At 40.8% G+C, this 18857-nt stretch overlaps 1 protein-coding gene across 3 annotated transcripts in view; it reads right to left on the bottom strand.

Annotated features, from left to right (window-relative positions):
• Nucleotides 1–18857, bottom strand: part of LOC143930661 (alpha-2-macroglobulin-like) — a 268790-nt gene that overhangs the window by 13776 nt on the left and 236157 nt on the right. For all 3 annotated transcript variants that reach the window (XM_077455159.1, XM_077455160.1, XM_077455161.1), the window contains 4 exons: nt 14781–14962; nt 8653–8868; nt 3582–3706; nt 2099–2189 (listed from right to left, as the gene is read on the bottom strand). In XM_077455159.1, coding sequence (XP_077311285.1) covers nt 2099–2189; nt 3582–3706; nt 8653–8868; nt 14781–14962 — 614 coding nt within the window. The remainder of the gene's footprint in view (nt 1–2098; nt 2190–3581; nt 3707–8652; nt 8869–14780; nt 14963–18857) is intronic.

The raw sequence follows: 18857 nt of genomic DNA, 5'->3' as shown, positions 1-18857 counted from the left end.
CTGGAAAATAATGGTGGCCACACAAAATATTGACATTTAGGCAGTGTTAATTTCGTTGACTAAAACATTTTAGTTGATTAAATTAATACTATTTTAGTCGACTAAAATATGACTAAAACTAAAACAATTGAGATGACTAAAATACGACTAAAACTAAAATGCCATTTTAGTCAAAAGACTAAAATGGGACTAAAAATAAAATGCCATTTTAGTCAAAAGACTAAGACTAAAACTAAATTGAAATTTTACTTCAAAATGAACCACTTGCCGTCCACGCTATACCCGAAAGACAGCTACAGCGCAGACTTCATTTGCCGGGAGGGAGTTTGCAGCGTGCTCTATGATCAGCGAGTCTACCACGTGATCAGCTGTCAGCCAATGACAGCTGATCATGTAATGTAAACAAAGCCGGTAATCGGCTATTTTTCCTTCTCACGCTGATAGCTTGACAAGGAAAAAAAAGCAGATTACCGGTGGCTGCGAGAGGGACATCCGTCCCGATCGTGAAGGTGCCTACCAGTTCCCATCAGTGCCACCTACCAGTGCCCACCAGTGCCTCCTACCAGTGCCCACAGTGTCACCTCACAGTGCCACCTATCAATGCCCTCAGTGCCACCTCACAATGCCACCTATCAATGCCCACAGTGACGCCTATAAATTAATCAATGCATCATTACCAGTGCTGCCTATCAATACGACCTATCAGTGCCACCTACCAGTGCCCATCAGTGCCACCCATCAGTGCCCATCAGTACCATATGATCTGTGCCTAACAGTGTCGCCTTATCTGTGCCTATCAGTGTCGCCTTATCTGTACCCATCAGTGCAGCCTCATCAGCGAATATCAATGAAGGAGAAAAATTACCTGTTTGCTAAATTTTATAACAAACTATGAAACATGTTTTTTTTTTGCAAAATTTTTCTTTTTTTTGTTTGTTTAGCAAAAAATAAAAACCCAAGTGGTGACAAAATACCACCAAAAGAAAGCTCTAATTGTGTGGAAAAAAATGAAAAAAATAATGTAATTGGTCTGGGCAGGAGTGCCCAGAGCAAGTGGTTAACACTGGTCTGTAGTGGATGTTGTTCATACCTCAATACCATATATAATAACATATTCGATTTTTCACTCCAGCAGTATACAATGAGTTTGGAAATTGTAGAGAAATGTTAAGTTATGCATTACAATTTAATTACACCCATTCGATTTTAGACGACTAAAATTAGTTTTATGCCATGTACACATGAGCGGAATTTCCAACAGAAAAAGCCAATGGGAGCTTTTCATCATATATTCCGATCATGTGTATGCCCCATCGGACTTTTTACGTCAAAAATTCTGATGGACCTAGAAAGAGAACATTTGCTAAATATTTCTGATGGTATCGGGAAAACCGCTCATCTGTATGCTGTTGCGACGTACCAAAAACGATGCATGCTCTGAAGAAAGTACAAGATGGAGGCTATTGACTACTGGCTATTGAACTTCCTTTTTCTAGTCTGGTCATACGCGTGGTACGTCACCACGTTCTTGACGGTCGGAATTTGGTGCGAACGTGTGTATGCAAGGCAGCTTGTGTGGAATTCCGTCTGAGAAAGCTTCAGAGTTTACTCCGATGGAAAAAACACTCATGTGTACACAGCATTAGTCGAAATAAAATGTACTGGAGATTTTAGACGACTAAAACGTAGGATGTTTTAGTCGATTAAAATATACTGGAGATTTAGTTGACTAAATACGACTAAAACAATTGCAGAAGACTAAAATGGGACTAAACCTAAAATGGCATTTTAGTCCTAAGACTAAAACTAAATCGAAATTTGCTGCCAAAATTAACACTGCACTTAGGGCCCAATTTGGACATTTTTACTTAGGGGTGTACTCACTTTTGTTGCCAGCGGTTTAGACATTAATGCCTGTGTGTTGTGTTATTTTGAGGGGACAGCAAATTTCAACTGTTATACAAGCTGTACACTCACTACTTTACATTGTAGCAAAGTGTAATTTCTTTAGTGTCGTCACATGAAAAGATATAATAAAATATTTACAAAAATGTGAGGGGTGTACGCACTTTTGTAAGATACTGTATGTGACACCTACCTTATTAATACTCTTTCTATCAGGAATATGCCCCGATAAATGTTCCACCTTTATCACAACCATGTTGGTTTTGGGTCGTTTTCCCAAGTATCTACAAAAAAGAAAAAGAAATAAAGATTTTAAAGGTGAGCCAACTGCAGGATTTGTAAGCATGTATCAGGGAAATAACTGCATAATATAAGAACAACACAATAACAGGTAAAGGTTGTCCCAGAAAATTTGTAAAATACCTTCTGGTGAAAAAAAAAATAAAACATTTTAAAGATTGCCCATCATTTTTGGATGTTTTAAAGCTACTCATTTGCCGATCTCTGACCAGTCTTGTTGCCGCCCTCTCGCCGACCTCATCATGTACAATGAAGGACCAGCAGCCACTACTGGTCCTGCGTTGCACTAAGTGTAGGAATACTGTCCACATTCCAGTGTGGGAGGACCAAAGTGACATCTGACACAGGACCATGGGGTAAGGTAAGCTTTATTTAGTGAGATCACCCCTGATAAAATGAGCAATAAATCCTTCATCAGGTGGGGGGCAACATTCTGCACACTCTTAATCAAAAAAAGATATATAGGCCATACTGTGTCCAGGCTTATTTATAACAAAGCCAGAGTGGCTAAGTGGTTAGCATATCTGCCTAGCAGGACTACGGTCATTGATTCGAATCCCAACTATGGCTCTACCTGCCTGGAGTTTGCATGTTCTCCCTGCGCAGGTTTCCTCTCACACTCTAAAGACAAGCTGGTAGGTTAATTCGCTCCTGTCTAAATGGGCCCTAGTATTATTATCATGTATTTATTATTTAAGGTACTTATATAGCGCCATGAATTTACACAGCGCTTTACATTTACAAAGTACATTCACATCACTCCCTACCCTCAAGGAGGTTACAATCTAAGGTCCCTAACTCAATTTAGACACAAGCCAATTAACCTACAAGCATGTCTTTGGAGTATGTGTATGAATGTGAATTAGGGACCTTAGACTGTAAGCATCTTGAGGGTTAGGGACTGATGTAAATGTACCATATATATGTAAAGCACTGGGTAAATTCACAGTCAACACTCCATCCAAAAGCCTCATTTAGACACACAGTTGGAGGGCAGTAAAAATGTGTGGTTGAGCTGCAGATGGCAGTGGAAAGGGTGTTTATATGCCACGGTTGTGATGCTTTGCTCTCCAGAAAAAACTACACCACCTATTCAAGCGAACGGGGGAAACACTGAAAATGCCCCTCGACAATGTGCAATGCGCTAGGTTGCGGCTCATTTGTTGGCAAAAAATGCAGAACAGAGGTAGATGTACACACATATCTAAATCTACCCTTTGATGCAAATTATTGTATTAGTTGCAATTTATTTTAAATGTTTAGATCCTGTTTTGCAATCATAACCATGTGTCCACCAGTGCAGTCTTTTTCCCGCAACTACATACAAGCGCACAACAGTGAGTAGAGATAAATTATACAGTGAAAAGTCATCTCACCTGACAGCCAAATGGACTTCAAACATTGTATGGGCTTCATCACTACACTCTGCTGGTTGGGTGGTTACATTCACAGAAAAGTGGTCTTCATCGTCATCAGAAGGAACGTTGTAATGCAGATGTGACTAAAGGAGATCCAAAATCAGAAATCTACAATTTTGTTTTCAAAGCTCATCAAAAGTAGATACACGAGGCTCAATTCACTAAGATAGAAGAGTTGGTTTAACTTCAACCTAGCTTTTTTTTTTTTTTTTTTTTACTTATTTAAAGAACATGCACATTTAAAAGGTCGAAAATCTAATTTATTTTAAATCTTTAATTTTGCAAACTGTTAACTCCTCATAGGTTTTTTCTAATAGACCTTAAAATAAAGTGTACCCAAAACCAAAAATTTTATATATTCCAGCTTACAATCACTAGACATGTGCAATTCGTTTAGTTCCGTCTCTTAACGAATTTTGAAAAATTAGTTAATTCCGAAATTTACTAATTTTTCCATTTCTGAAATTACGAATTTTTCAATTTCCGAAATACGAATTTCCGAAATATGAAATTACAAATTTTTCAATTTCCGAAATGTCGAATTTCTGAAATACGATTTTCTGAATTTCCTAAGTATGAATTTCCGGATTTTCGAATTTCAAAAATTCAAAAATCTGAAAAAAAAAAACAAAACAGTAAAATTCAAACGCATAACTGTTAAATTATAGGTATTGGAATTTACTTTCAAAGTTGGCTGTTTGTGAACGTAACTAATACAAATTTACCAGAACTTACGAATTATCTGAAATAACGAATGCCGTATCTAAACAAATGGAACATAATGATCTAATAATAATAACAATAATAATAAAACTTTTAATTTTTGAATTTCCAAATTCTGAAAATCACTAGACATGTGCAATTCGTTTAGTTCCGAATTTGTCTCAACTAATTTTGAAAAATTTGTTCATTCTGAAATTTCCAAATTTCAGAATTTTTCAATTTCCAAAATAACAAAATTACAAATTTCCGAAATACGAATTTCCGAAATATGAATCCGAATTTTTCAATTTACGAAATTACGAATTTAGAATTTCTGAAATATGAATTTCCGAATTTCCTAAATACGAATTTCCGGAATTTCGAATTTCAGAAATTCAAAGATTCAAAAATCTGAAAAAAAAATCTGTAAAATTCAAATAATAACTATTAAATGCTAGGTATTGGAACTTCTTTTCAAATTTGGCTGTTTGTGAACGTAACAAGGACAAATTTATACGAAGTTACGAATTATCTGAAATAACGAATGCCGTATCTAAACGAATGGATCATAATGATCTAATAATAATAAATAATAATAAAACCTGTTTTATTATTATTATTTATTATTAATTTGTTCCATTCCATTTGTTTAGATGCGGCATTCGTTATTTCAGATAATTCGTAACTTCGGATAAATTTGTATTCGTTACGTCCACAAACAGCCAAATTTGAAAGGAAATTCCAATACAATATAATTTAACAGTTAGTTATTTCAAATTTTACAGATTTTCGAATTTTTGAATTTCCAAATTACGAAAAAAAGTGGAAATTTGGAATTTAGAAAATTCGGAAATTCTAAAATTCTAAATTGGAAATTCGGAAAATCCGAAACTAACACATTTTTTGTCAGTGCACATGTCTAAAGCCTTGTACACACGATCGGAGAATCCGTCGGAATGTGTCCTATTGGACTGTGTTGATGGATAATCCGACTGTGTGTGGTATGCATCGGAATGTTTCCGTCGGAATATCCGTCGGACCCAAATTTCCAACTTGTTGGAAATATTTCCCGACCAACTGGTTCGATCGGACATACTCCGATCATGTGTAGAGAATTTTGATCGGACCAAGCGCCACGCATGCTCAGATCAAATTCCTACATCAAAGCTATTGGCTACTAGCCTGAATGTAGTCCCATCGTAACGAAATTACGTCATCACGTTCTGAAAGATTGGATTTTTCGACAACTTAGTCCGACCGTGTGTATGCAACAGTTTCGAACAAGATCCGACGGGCAAAATCCGACGGATTTGGTTGTCGAAGTCTCCGACCGTGTGTACAGGGGCTAACAATCACTAAATATGGTTGCTGCATTCGTTTTCTTTTTTTTTTTTACTTTTTTCCCCTGGTGATCTGACCAATAACACGTCTCCTGTATCAGAGCCCCCATTTTGATGAAGGAGCACGGGGAGCAGCTTTGGACACTGGACCGTCTTTAAGGCAGGGCAAAAGGGGCAGCTGCCCTGGGCCCTGTCATTGTTGTGGGGCCCATAGCAGCTGCCTCATACTTGCCAACTATCCCAGTTTACATTCCCTTGTCCCTTGAGGTTTTAGTCCTGTGCTGTGTCCCGATATCTCAGTGTGAAGTGTTGTTACTAATGCTGCCCAGCTCTGACCTATTGTTGTGTACAAATGACTCACCTGCAGACCCTGTGTTTACATGTACATAACCAGCATTCATATGTAAATCGCAGTGACATGCATATGTAAATAGCTGAGGCCAACAGCATTGCTATGTAAATAAGGCAGCATTCATTCATGTATATCATGCCCCGCTGCAGTGAGGAAATGATGTGCTGTAATCTACAGCAACCAGTGAGCAGTATTACTGTACAGTAATCTCTAGCAGCCAATCAACAAGCAGAAATCAAGTGCTGTAACCTCTAGCAACTAATCAGTGAGCCTTAAGGAGTGCTGTAACCTCTAGCAACCAGTCAGTAAGCAGTAATGATATGCTGTAACATCTAACAACCAATCGCAATCGCAATCACTGCCTGATCTGATACAGTAAACTGATTTTAAATCTAGCTGCTTTTTATTGTATGTCTCAGAGAAGGTGGAGAGCGAAATTGCATGGGGGGGAGGGGGCCCTAAGAAAACTTTTGCCCAGGGCCCAATCAATATTTAAGACGGCCCTGTTTGGACAGCAGCAATGTCAGCCTGGGGGCGGGGTTGTAAGATAAAGAACAAAGGGCACACCAGCCTAGTGCATTACCTTATGCAAACATTTATTATAAAAAAAAGCTCTAAAGAAGAGGGGACCCCTCTCGAAATGCATTAGGATTTTTAGAAATCCATTTCACTCTTGGGACCTGTCTAGCAGACTAGGGTAGTCGGAGTACTTTGTGGACTATGCTATACCCAATTGTTATAATTGTTTATGAGTATATATTCATGATCTTTTTTTATAATGGTTGCAAAGGTAATGCACTAGGGCAGTGATGGTGAACCTTGGCACCCCAGATGTTTTGGAACTACAGTTCCCATGATGCTCAACTACACTGCAGAGTGGCTGAGCATCATGGGAAATGTAGTTCCAAAACATCTGGAGTGCCAAGGTTCGCCATTACTACACTAGGGCTAGTGCGCCATCTGTCCCTCATCTTTTACAGTTTTCTTTTGGCTTTCCCTGGTCTGTTATGTCTGACAGCATAGCCAGTGCGGGAGTCAGATCAACTGAAGCTCTCAGACTGTCTTTAGCCTCATATTTCTCTCAAGTGCAGGCAATTTGGTTTTCCTTTCTTTGTTTACATCATTGGGGGGAGAGGAGTGTTAGATTGACTAGCAGATTTAGATACACTTATAAATTGAAGCCTCACACTGCAGTTACAGAAGCAGTTACAGCATTTTTTTTTCTTTTTAAATAAAGATTTTACATGAATAAATAAAAGCTGATCATTGCAAGCACCCCTGCCAGTAGTAAATGGTTTATCTCATGACACTACTACATTTGCAGGAGAGCTTGTTCTGTTGAAAAACAATAGACTTAATGGCTGAAAGAAAGCCCAAAAAAAAAAGAAAACGAAAGCAGCCATCATATTTAAGAATTGGTAAGTTGCAATTTAATAAATGTTTGCTTTTGGGTTTAATACCACTTTAAAGCTGACCACTATTACCAGCTTGAATTGCCAAAAAATCTTCAGACACATTTTGTAAAAAGCACAGTGTGCTTTTCTTTGGCTTGCTTTGGGATCGTGAGAAACTAAAGCCCCATTCGTTTGAATGATCGGAAGTGAAAAATGCAGGGATTAGGAAACTGGTCACATGACAAACAGGTCATATGACAGGGGCCTCCCATCCCAGAATGATCTCTGGAGCATTATACTTAAGGCGGGCTGGGGGTTCACCATGATAAGGGGACCCATCTGTGTTTACATTTCAACTTCCATCCACTAACTGAAACATTAGAATTAAGACAGGTACATTTAGGAATAACTAAACTAAAAGACTATGGGAAAACTAACGGTTTACAATGGCCAACACTTACATTTTGCAACTATATGGCTTTTTAGCATAGACACAATAAATATATACCGTAAATATCCTGTTGAGAGTTAAAAATTGTTCTAATTACAGAGGGTAAAGTTGGGGTCTACTATGTCTATTATGCAGGGGGCTGCATTGCTGTAACAAAGCAAAGGTAGGGGACATGAGCCACTGAAAAGGTGACCATAATACCTTTTCTAGAGGGAACCTCTAGCTGGATTTTTGTGGGCAAATAACAGAAGCATATTAAAGATGGGTTCCAGTCTCCTTTGGAAAAAAATAACCTTATGCCACGTACACACGATCAGACTATGCGCCGGACTTAGTCTGGCGGACAAACCGCCGGAAAGTCCGCCAGACCTTCTGAACGAGCGGACCTGCCCACACACAACCGGACTTTTTGCCCGGTCTTCTGTTGCCTCTGTCACCACCTTCTCTTCTTCTTCCTTGAGATGTTGACTCAACGCTGTCTCTGGCTGCAATGACAGGGACGTGTTGCGCGGCGACTTATATAGGCACAATGGGCGGGGTCACTGGGTGATGTCCCCGCCAATTATGATGTCACAGTCCCAGCATCCTCTGGGACATCCCTGTCCCCACCACTGCATCCTAATTGCTATGCCACTCTGATAAGTCACATCTGCTCTGCATTATATCAGGATAACTAAGTATATACATGACTTTCTCTACTCCTTTTAAAGGTTCACCAAGTGCTGCTTATGTGGTATAGTATATTTTAAACGTGGGTTAAGACTGAGGGAAAAGACAGCATTCTGCTCACTTGTATATAAACACAGCCACTTCCTTTGATAGAGACTGTGTAAATCCCAGGTACTTTTGGTAGGTCCACCGTTTGTAGGAGAAAGCTGTTACGCTCGTCTAGATGAATCTCTTTGTGGAATCCCGAATCTCCATCAATAGTCACAGTTGAGTCTACCTTCTTGTGGCCGCTGACTTTGGCATATTTAGCAAGAGCTTGAAGTGCTACGGTAGTGTCCTGTAAGAATTAACTACATTGTAATTTGTCTATGCAATAAGCAGTATATATATATATATATATATATATATATATATATATATATATATATATATATATATAGTGAAGGAAAATAGTTTTTGTTTCCCTGTTGATTTTGTACATTTGCCCACTGAAAAAAATGAACAGTCTATAATTTCAATGGTAGGTTTTTTTTTAACAGTGAGAGATAGAATAACATCAAGAAAAAAAAAATGCATTTCAAAAAATGTATAAATTGATTTGCATTTTAATGAGTGAAATAAGTGTTTGACCCCTTCGCAAAACCTAACTTAGTACTTGGTGGCAAAACGCTTGTTGGCAATCACAGAGGTCAAATGTTTCTTGTAGTCCTCTCCAAGTCATTAAGGTTTCAAGGCTGAGATTTGGTAACTTGAACCCTCAGCTCCCTCTACATATTTTCCATGGGATTAAGGTCTGGAGACTGGCTAGACCACGCCAGGACCTTAATTTGCTTCTTCTTGAGTCACTCCTTTGTTGCATTGGCTGTGTTTTGGGTCATTGTCATGCTGGAATACCCACCCACAACCCATTTTCAATGCCCTGACTGAAGGAAGGAGGTTCTCCCCCAAGACCTGTCCCTCGTCCCTTTGATGCAGTGAAGTTGCCCTGTCCCCTTAGCAGAAAAACACCCGCAAAGCATGATGTTTCCACCTCCATGTTTGTTGGTGGGGATGTGTTCTTGGGGTCATAGGCAGCAATCCTTCTCCAAACATGGCGAGTTGATGCCAAATGGCTCGATTTTGGTCTCATCTGACCACAACACTTTCACCCAGTTCTCCTCTGAATCGTTTAGATGTTCATTAGCAAACTTCAGATGGGCCTGTACATGTGCTTTCTTTAGCTGGGGGACCTTGTAGGCACTGCAGTATTTCAGTCCTTTGCAGCGTAGTGTGTTACCAATTGTTTTCTTGGTGACTATGGTCCCAGCTGCCTTAAGATCATTGACAAGATTCCCCAGTGTAGTTCTGGGCTGATTCCTCACCAGTCTCATAATCATTGAAACTTCATGTGGTGAGATCTTGCATCGAGCCCCAGACCAAGGGAGAATGACAGTTATTTTGTGTTTCTTCCATTTGCGAATAATCGCACCAACTGTTGTCACCCTTTCACCAAGCTGCTTGCTGATGGTCTTGTATCCCATTCCAGCCTTTTGTAGGTCTACAATCTTGTCCCAGACATCCTTGGACAGCTCTTTGGTCTTGGCCATTGTGAAGAGATTTGAATCTGATCGATTCATTGTTTCTGTGGACAGGTATCTTTTATACAGGTAACACGCTGAGATTAGGAGCACTCCCTTTAAGAGAGTGCTCCTAATTTCAGCTCATTACCTCTATAGAAGACACCTGGGAGCCAGAAATCTTGCTGTTTGATAGGGGATCAAGTACTTATTTCACTCAATAAAATGCAAATCGATTTATAACTTTTTTTAAATGCATATTTCTGGATAATGTTGTTTATATTCTATCTCTCACTGTTAGAATAAACCTACCATTAAAATTATAGACTGATCATTTCTTATCAGTGGGAAAACATACAAAATCAGCAGTGGATCAAATACTTTTTTTTTCACTCACTGTATATTAAAAGAAAGAAATACAGTCATTTTAAATTGTTCATATTCAAACATGTAAATTGATTTTTAAATGTTGCCTTAAAGCATTTGTTAACTGCCCCCACCCAAAAAAAAAAAACTGATTCTGTTCCCTTAAAGCATGTGCTTGTGCTGTGTCATTTGGCCCCCTGTATACCCTAAAAAACCTGGCTGATCCTGCCTCACTATGCCCTCCCCTCTGCAAACTGACCACAATAATTATGACTGCTGAGTCCTGACACCGTTGTCAGTTTGCGTAATTCCGTCATTCCCCTCCCTGCTCGTACCAGTGTCTGCCCCCCCCCCAGCTCCTGTTGCTCTCATATCTTCTAATGAATTGTCTTATCCCCTCTGTACCATTAGAACATGTGTCCCTGTGCCTGTGTAATGTAAAAAAATCACCCGATCTGTACCTGTATAAACACGGCTCCCTGCGCTCATCTGATTGTTGGTGCCCAGAGCGGAGCTTCTATCGGTACAGATCAGTGGCTTTTTTTTACATTACACAGGCACAGGGACACATGTTATAATGGTACAGAGGGGATAAGACAATTTATTAGAAGTGGGTTAACAACCACTTTAACCAACCCAACAGTCTAACAGTATCCTCTAACTGCAAACATCATATGTATCTCTGTTATAAATGAAATCCTCCTCTGTGCATCCCAGGAGTCCCCAGGCAAAGGACTTCCAGAATCCTCATATATGCTCCTACTTAGAGCTTTGGCACATCACCTCCCTGCCCAATAATAATCATCCTAAGTAATAATCCCTCTATTGAAATAACGGTAATAGGTAATATAGTAATATAAAGTATAGTAGTGAAAGGTAGTAGGTAGTACAATAATGTATGTTAAAGTAGAACTGTAATAAACAAAGTGAATATTATGTTAATAATGTTAATTTTTTCTAAGCAGTGTACCTTTTTGTCTGCAAAAATAGCAATGCACTTCCTGCTATGTTACTGTGCCTAGGCACTCCTGTGCCTACGACCTAACTGCTGTGTATCTGCAGTGTAAGATTCCACCACTGCTGCACCTGTCTGCTAGTACACATGTGCAATGTGAATTCAAAATGGAAACATATTGCAATTAATACAGTAAGGGCAATAAGATGATTCTTACAGCTAAATAGAACAAAAAGAATAAAATAGAAATTAAAAGAATAGAAAAAAATAGAACAGAATAGAATAGAAAAGAAAATATAAGAGTAGAATAGAACGTAATAAAAAATAATAAAATATAACATAAGATAGTAGAAATAAAAGAGAATAAAACAAACAGAAAAAATAGAACAGAATAGAATAAAACAGAATAGAACAGAAAAGATTAGAATATAATAAAATCGAATAACACTGAAAATAAAACAATAGTATAAAAACAAAATAGAGTAAAATAGAAGGAATATAACTGTCTTTCGAATTTCGTATTGATTAGAAAATAACGAATATACAAAAAGAATCTGAATATACATAACACATTTTGAAAACAAAACATTCTAAGATAACAAATATTATAAAATGAAATTATTACCTTACAAATATGAAACAAAGTGAATGTTTTTGTCCTGTACATCTCTACCTGCTAGTCTCAGAAGATTTTGAGTTAGTTTTAGTGATGACACTACTTTTTTCTACTCATTGTTCTCCCTGCTGAAAGCTCAGACATTAATGAGCCCTGTCTCTACCAAGATGGCCACCCCTATAGAGACACAGGAGTTGCTTTTCTAAAACTGGAGAGTGTAAAATCTGGTGTAGCTGTGTATGGTAGCCAGTCTGTTTCTAAGGCCCTTTTCACACGGGTGGACTGTTCAGGTTTTTTAGACGGACCTGAATGGATGCTCCATACAGGTCTATGGAGCGACAGATGTGAGCAGTGACATGTCCGCTGACATCTGACCCACTCCGATCCGCTAAAGTGTGACAGATGGAAACCCTATTTTTCCATCCGTCTGGTGGATCTGATCGGATGAAAACGGACTCTACGGTCCGTCTTCATCCAATCCCCCATAGAGGAGAGTGGCGCTCTGACAGGTCGGTCCCTGCTCAGTGTGCAGAGACAGATCTGTCATCTGCCTGCTCAGCGGGGATCGACGGAGTGATTCCTGCTAAGCAAAGTGAAGCCCGTACATGGACATGTCCGTGTGAAAAGCCCCTAACTTCAGCTTGTTCAATTAAGATTTGGCAAAACAAACCTGGAAGCCGATTGAATTCTCTGCAAATCTGCACCAGATTTTGCACTCACCAGTTTTAGTAAATCAACTGTATAGTGCAGAACAAGGCATGTTAACCTCCCTGGCGGTATGATTATTTCGGATTTTAGGTGCTGAAAGCGGTACAATTATTTTGCATGGAAATTTGGCGTTTTATATTGTAGGCCTGTAATTCTTAGGAATAACTCTCTTAAAGAGGCATTCCACCTAAAAAAAAAAATATTAAAAGCCAGCAGCTATAAATACTACAGCTGCTGACTTTTAATAAATGGACACTCACCTGTCCCAGGTTCCAGCGATGCCGAGTCCGATCGATCGCTCGGCTCTCGGCTGCTGCCGTCACCATTCTAGGTGAGGGAATCAGGAAGTGAAGCGAATCGGCTTCACTTCCCGGTTCCCTACTGCGCATGCGCGAGTCGCGAATCGAAATAGGAATTGTCCGCGCTGTCACTGGGACCCGTGTGTGTCCCAGCAGACAGCGCGGCAGGACAGGAAATGACAGACTCCCATGGGAGTCTATGCCTGGAAGTGGGTGTAAATACCTGTCTTTGACAGGTATCTCCACCCCCCTCCCCCCTGTAAGGTGCCAATTGTGACACCGGAGGGGGGAGGGTTCCGATCAGCGGAAGTTGCACTTTAGGGTGGAACCCCGCTTTAAATCTGTTCAAACAAGAGTCTAGTAGACATCCTGGGTATGATAAAGTTTATAATATAATAAATAACTATAAATAATGATAACAAATAATAAAAAGTATTCAATAATGTAATCAAATCCAAAAACACTGAAATTTGCTCATTTGCAGAATTGTCGCTGTCATTCGATTTAGTGTTTGATGATGGATCTCCCCACAAATCGCTATCGCTCAATTCTGCAAGTGATTTGAATTTATTATCGCTGTTTTCTAGCTGGTCTAAAACCACTTTTGACATAAAGGGACACTTTTTGGTTGCTATGGACAATCTCCAAATTCCAGGCAGAAAAAAACAGTATTTATAATATAAAAGTGCATGCAGGGCACTGGACAGACCACTAGGAACAAATGGGGTGAGTATTTTTTTTTATACAGTACTGTAATCTGTAAGATTACAGTACTGTATGTGTATTGTGTATTTTTATTTTTTTTTATTTGATGCCGATCTCCGCTCCCGTGCGTCGTAACGTCGCAGGGAACGGAGCTCGGCGGCACTCGGGCACTGTGTGAATCGAGCGGAGGACGGCTCGCACACACAGTGGGGAGGACATCGGTGGATCCAGGGGACACGGTAAGTAAGTCTCCCTGTATCCAGCGATGCGATCCCGAGTCTGGCTCGGGGTTACTGCTCGTGGTACTGAAATCCCAGCCCGAGCCAGACTTGGGATTACCACCAGGGAGGTTAAGTCATTAATGGTGAAAGATCAGCAGGAAGCTGGAGCAGGAAGACCACAGGTAGGAGAACAGGCTATGTATACGTTTTGCTGCTGTCTTTGTGACAGTGGTGATTTCTGTACTGTACAACACCTGCTGATTGGTGTCACTGTCTAGGGGCAGGCTGTCAAATAATGCAGTATGTTAAGGCCCGTTTCACACATACAGAGGATTTCTCAGTTTTTTCATTCATCCGTTGATGGATGAAAAACGGACATCAATGCATCTCTATAGAAAAATGGATGTAAACAGATGATCATCCATTTATATCAGTTTACATCTGCACCATCAACATCCGTTTTCTGAAATGGATCAATGCCCTATTTTTTTTTTTTTTTTGTTAAAAAAACAGAACAGATGAAAAACATACGTAAAACAGACAAACGGTCCATTTTTGCATTGGTAGTAGATTTAAAAAAACTGATGGAAAATAGATGTAAACTGATGAAAAAACGAATTAAAACGTTAACATTTCTTTGAAAAAATTGGACCGAACTGATAAAATGAATGGTCTACATTTGTGAAAGGGGCCAAACATGAGGACATCATCATGGCAGGAAGGAACATTTCTGTACTAAGGTCAGGAATCCTCAGCGTACACCTTTTTTATAAATGTAATAGTTATAATGAAAGGAAATATGCAGTGGGAAAAAAGATGCAACCTGAGAAGTATAGAAGCCACCCCATGCGTTTTGTCGTTTTAGAAGCCAACGGATAGTATCAGCACATTCATTAAGATCTTTCTTGGTGATTATCTTGTCAGAAAGCAGAGTCAGGATCACGTATGCCGATGTTTCAACATTTATGTGATGATAGCTAGCACCTTCCCAATGATTCCATCCATCTAAATGAAGATTTAAGGGGAAAATTAGTATATTTGCCAAAAGAGGCGCTGCCACTTTGTCTCTTCAGTTTCTTATGCTAGCCTTGGCCACCCCATACTCATTATTAACTACATTTCCCCAGGGATCTATGTCTAAAACTGAGTGTAAGCTCTGAGGTGGATGGTGTACAGGTATAGCACCTGGTCCACATTGCTGCTCTATCTGGTAGCAAGGACCAGGCTACCATCACTTGTGCTGCACTTTCTCTCCTCCTCCCAAGCTGTTAAGGACTGTATGCAGTCACAGAGAGACAGAGCACCGGCAAGCTGCAAGACTGTATGCAGCCATAGGGAGAGCTGGGGGAACACCCCCCACACTATCCAGGATCATAGAGGAAACTGAGCTGCTGTGGATTGTGGGAAGGACAGAGCCTGTTGGGTGCCACTGTGACTTGTGGGAGATGTAGTCCCCAGACAGACTGAGCCTTTAATACAGATTGGCAATAGAACCACAATTACCAGCATGACTGGGCTCTAGGGAGAGGAAAAGGAAGATCTGTTCCCAGTCTTGAGGGAGATGTAGCAGAGACAAAGTAGTAGACATCTCCTGGTACATGAGAGCACCACTGTCATTGACCGGTGCACATGCCTGAATGATGCTAACTTGCTGAGCCACCGGAGGAGAACTGAGGGAGATTAGCTGTCACCTCAGAAGTTGGCGGGAAGCCACTGGTCAAATCCAACTGCACCCAATTTAAAAGGAACAGTATTGTTTGCTTGGGACACAGTGCAAGCACTTATACCTGGTTTAGGAGGAACTTATGTCGCTCCAGCGCTGCACCTGGCCCCAATATGCTGGCCAGCAGGGAAAGGGTTTAATACAGACTGACAGACTGTTATTGCAATATTATCTCTTGGGTAGAACCCTGCCTAGTATAGAGTTTAGGGGACATTCACTGGATCATAGACCTATTAGCAAATATATACCCTAATGCGCTGTACACACGAGCAGAAATTCCGGCAGTAAAAGTCAGATGAGAGCTTTTGGTCCGGAAATGCAGGGAAGCTGCATTAACATATTACTTCCCACTCAGTATTCACAGTGCCATGCTTATGTCATCTCCAGCATCAGAAGAACTACAGAAGGATGGTAAGGGGACCAGTGGGCTCTGCAGAGATAGGAAGCGGTGTCATTGGGCTGGTCCTTAGTGCAGGAAATCATGACTAAAACCCCATACACATGATCAGAAATCCCACCAGCAAAAGTCCAATGAGAGCTTTTCGTCTGATATTCTGACCGTGTGTATGCTCCATCAGACAGATTGAGAGCATGTTCTAAATTTTTCAGTCCGAAAAAGTTCTGATCGGAAATTCCGATCGTCTGTACCATATCACAAGAGGGATTTTGATCCACTCTTCTTTACAGATCTTCTCTAAATCCTTAAGGTTTCTTGGCTGTCTCTTGGCAACTCAAAGTTTTAGCTCCCTCCATAAATGTTCTATAGGATTAAGGTCTGGATACTGGCTAGGCAACTCCATGACCTTAATGTGCTTCTTCTTGAGCTACTTCTTTGTTGCCTAGGCGATATGTTTTTGGTCATTGTCATGCTGGAAGACCCATCCATGACCCGTCTTCAGTGTTCTGGTTGAGGGAAGAAGGTTCTCATCCAAGATTTTACAATACACGGCCCCGTCCTTTGGCCCCTTAATGCTGCAAAGTCAGCCTGTACCATTAGCAGAGAAACAGCCCCAAAGCATCATGTTTCCACCTCCCTGCTCAACTGTAAGGAGGGTGTTCTTAGGGTCATTGTTAGCATTTTTCTTCCTCCAAACACAAGTCCTACTCCTCAAGAAGACACATGTACAGGCCTGCCTGAAGTTTGACAATAAAAATCTAAGAGTAGGATTGGGAGAAAGTGCTGTGGTCAGATGAGACCAAAACTGAGCTCTTTGGCATTAACTCGACTCACCGTGTTTGGAGAAAGCAAAATACTGACTATGACCCTAAGAACACCATCCCTACAGTCAAGCATGGAGGTGGAAACATGATGCTTTGGGGCTGTTTCTGTACTTAAGGTACAGACTGACTTTGCCGCATTGGGGCGGGGGGGGGGGGGGGGGCAATGGACGGGGCCCATGTATTGTAGAATCTTGGATGAGAACCTTCTTCCCTCAGCCAGAACACTGAAGATGGGTCGTGGATTGGTCTTCTATTATGATAATGACCCAAAACATCCAACACTGAGGTATCAAGGGAGGGGCTCAGGAAGTAACACATTAAAGGTCATGGTGTGGCCTAGTCAGTATCCAGACCTTAATCCTATAGAAAATGTATAAAGGGAGCTGAAACTTCAAGTCACCAAGAGACCTTAAGGACCCCCCCAGCACCGCCACCTAAATTATTTTACACCTTCATTAGCTCAACCATTCAGCCTTCACCAGCAGTAATCTTCCGGTCCAGGTTCTTCGCTTCAAGTAGAGGCAGCTGGAACAGCCAGGAATTCACTACCCGAATATAAATACTCTGACCACTTAGGTGACCCAAAAGATCAACTTGCGCGCTTACAAATAGCCTTAACACGGCAGCAAGGCTGATAACTAGACCGATAACAGGATAAAATCGCAGAGCAGGATCACCATCTTTTGTCCTCCCAGGACCATCAACTTCCCTCCGCGGGCCATGTGCCACTTCAGATACTCAGCAGAAGCTCTCCACAGACAAAGGAATACCACCTCAACATTGCCACCCTCTTTACAAAAAATCCTACAAAAAGAACGACTACTAAATACTGGCCTACAATCAACTGTCAAACACAGGAAGACAGCTACTCATCCACAACAATTAGCATGCGCCTTGATCAACGCCAGGTTGGCAGTCAAACACAGACTGGAAGTACACGACTTCATCATTGATAACAACATAGATTGCCTCTTCATAACTGAAAGCTGGCTGACTCCTGAATGCAACACCATCCTCAACGAATTGGTGCCTAAGAAATATAGGATCCTAACGGAGCATCGGAAAGGAAAAAAGGAGGAGGCCTAGCAGTGATCTTTAAATCGCACCTGGTGCTCACCAAACCAATGGTACAGAACCCAGTGGCTTTTATGGAGACACTGACGCTACATCTTCAATTAAAACCCCATGACACCACTCATATTCTACTATGCTACAGACCGCCTGGGACAAAGACTAATCTTCTTACATGCCTCACAGAACATGTACACCCTGAAATCGAAGAACTTCATGGTACTCAGGGATTTTAACCTTTGGGCAAACGACTCGCAAGATCACATCGCGACCGCCTGCATCAACCAACTGGAAGAACTGGGACTCCAGCAACTGATAAAGACTTCCACACACGGGTCAGGTCACACCCTGGACCTCATCTTCAAACAAAATATGGACATTGACATACTCGACAACAGAACACTACCATGGATGGACCACCACGCCATCATATTCAAAATCTCTTCCAATACTGTACACCAGCAACGGAAACCTGCAACAACAACGCATTGGACCAGGTCGCAGAAAAAACTACACTCCGAAACCTTCAAAACCATTTTATCCAACAAAATAGCAACACTGGATTTAAGCCACTCATCTGAGCAAACACTCAGCTCCCTTAACAAGGTATAACTACAATCAGCAGACGCAGTAGCTCCAAAACGCAGTACTCGCTTCAGGAGAAAAAACTCGGGATGGTTTAATAACCACCTCACTCTACGAAAGCAAGAACGTAGAAGAGCTGAAAGAACATGGAGAAGAAATCCCACCGAGGAAAACCACACAAACTACAAAGGACTCATGGTGAATTATCGCAAAGCAATCTTCGAAGCCAAAAAGGACCATTTCTCGAAGGCAATCTCAACGGCCCTAAACCGCCCTCGGGAACTCTTTAAAATAGTCGCT

The sequence above is a fragment of the Lithobates pipiens genome, unplaced genomic scaffold, assembly GCF_037356315.1.
Source record: "Lithobates pipiens isolate NorthernLeopardFrog02 unplaced genomic scaffold, aLitPip1_a1.2 Scaffold_25, whole genome shotgun sequence".
NCBI lineage: Eukaryota > Metazoa > Chordata > Amphibia > Anura > Ranidae > Lithobates > Lithobates pipiens.
This window is presented reverse-complemented; position numbering and strand designations above follow the sequence as displayed.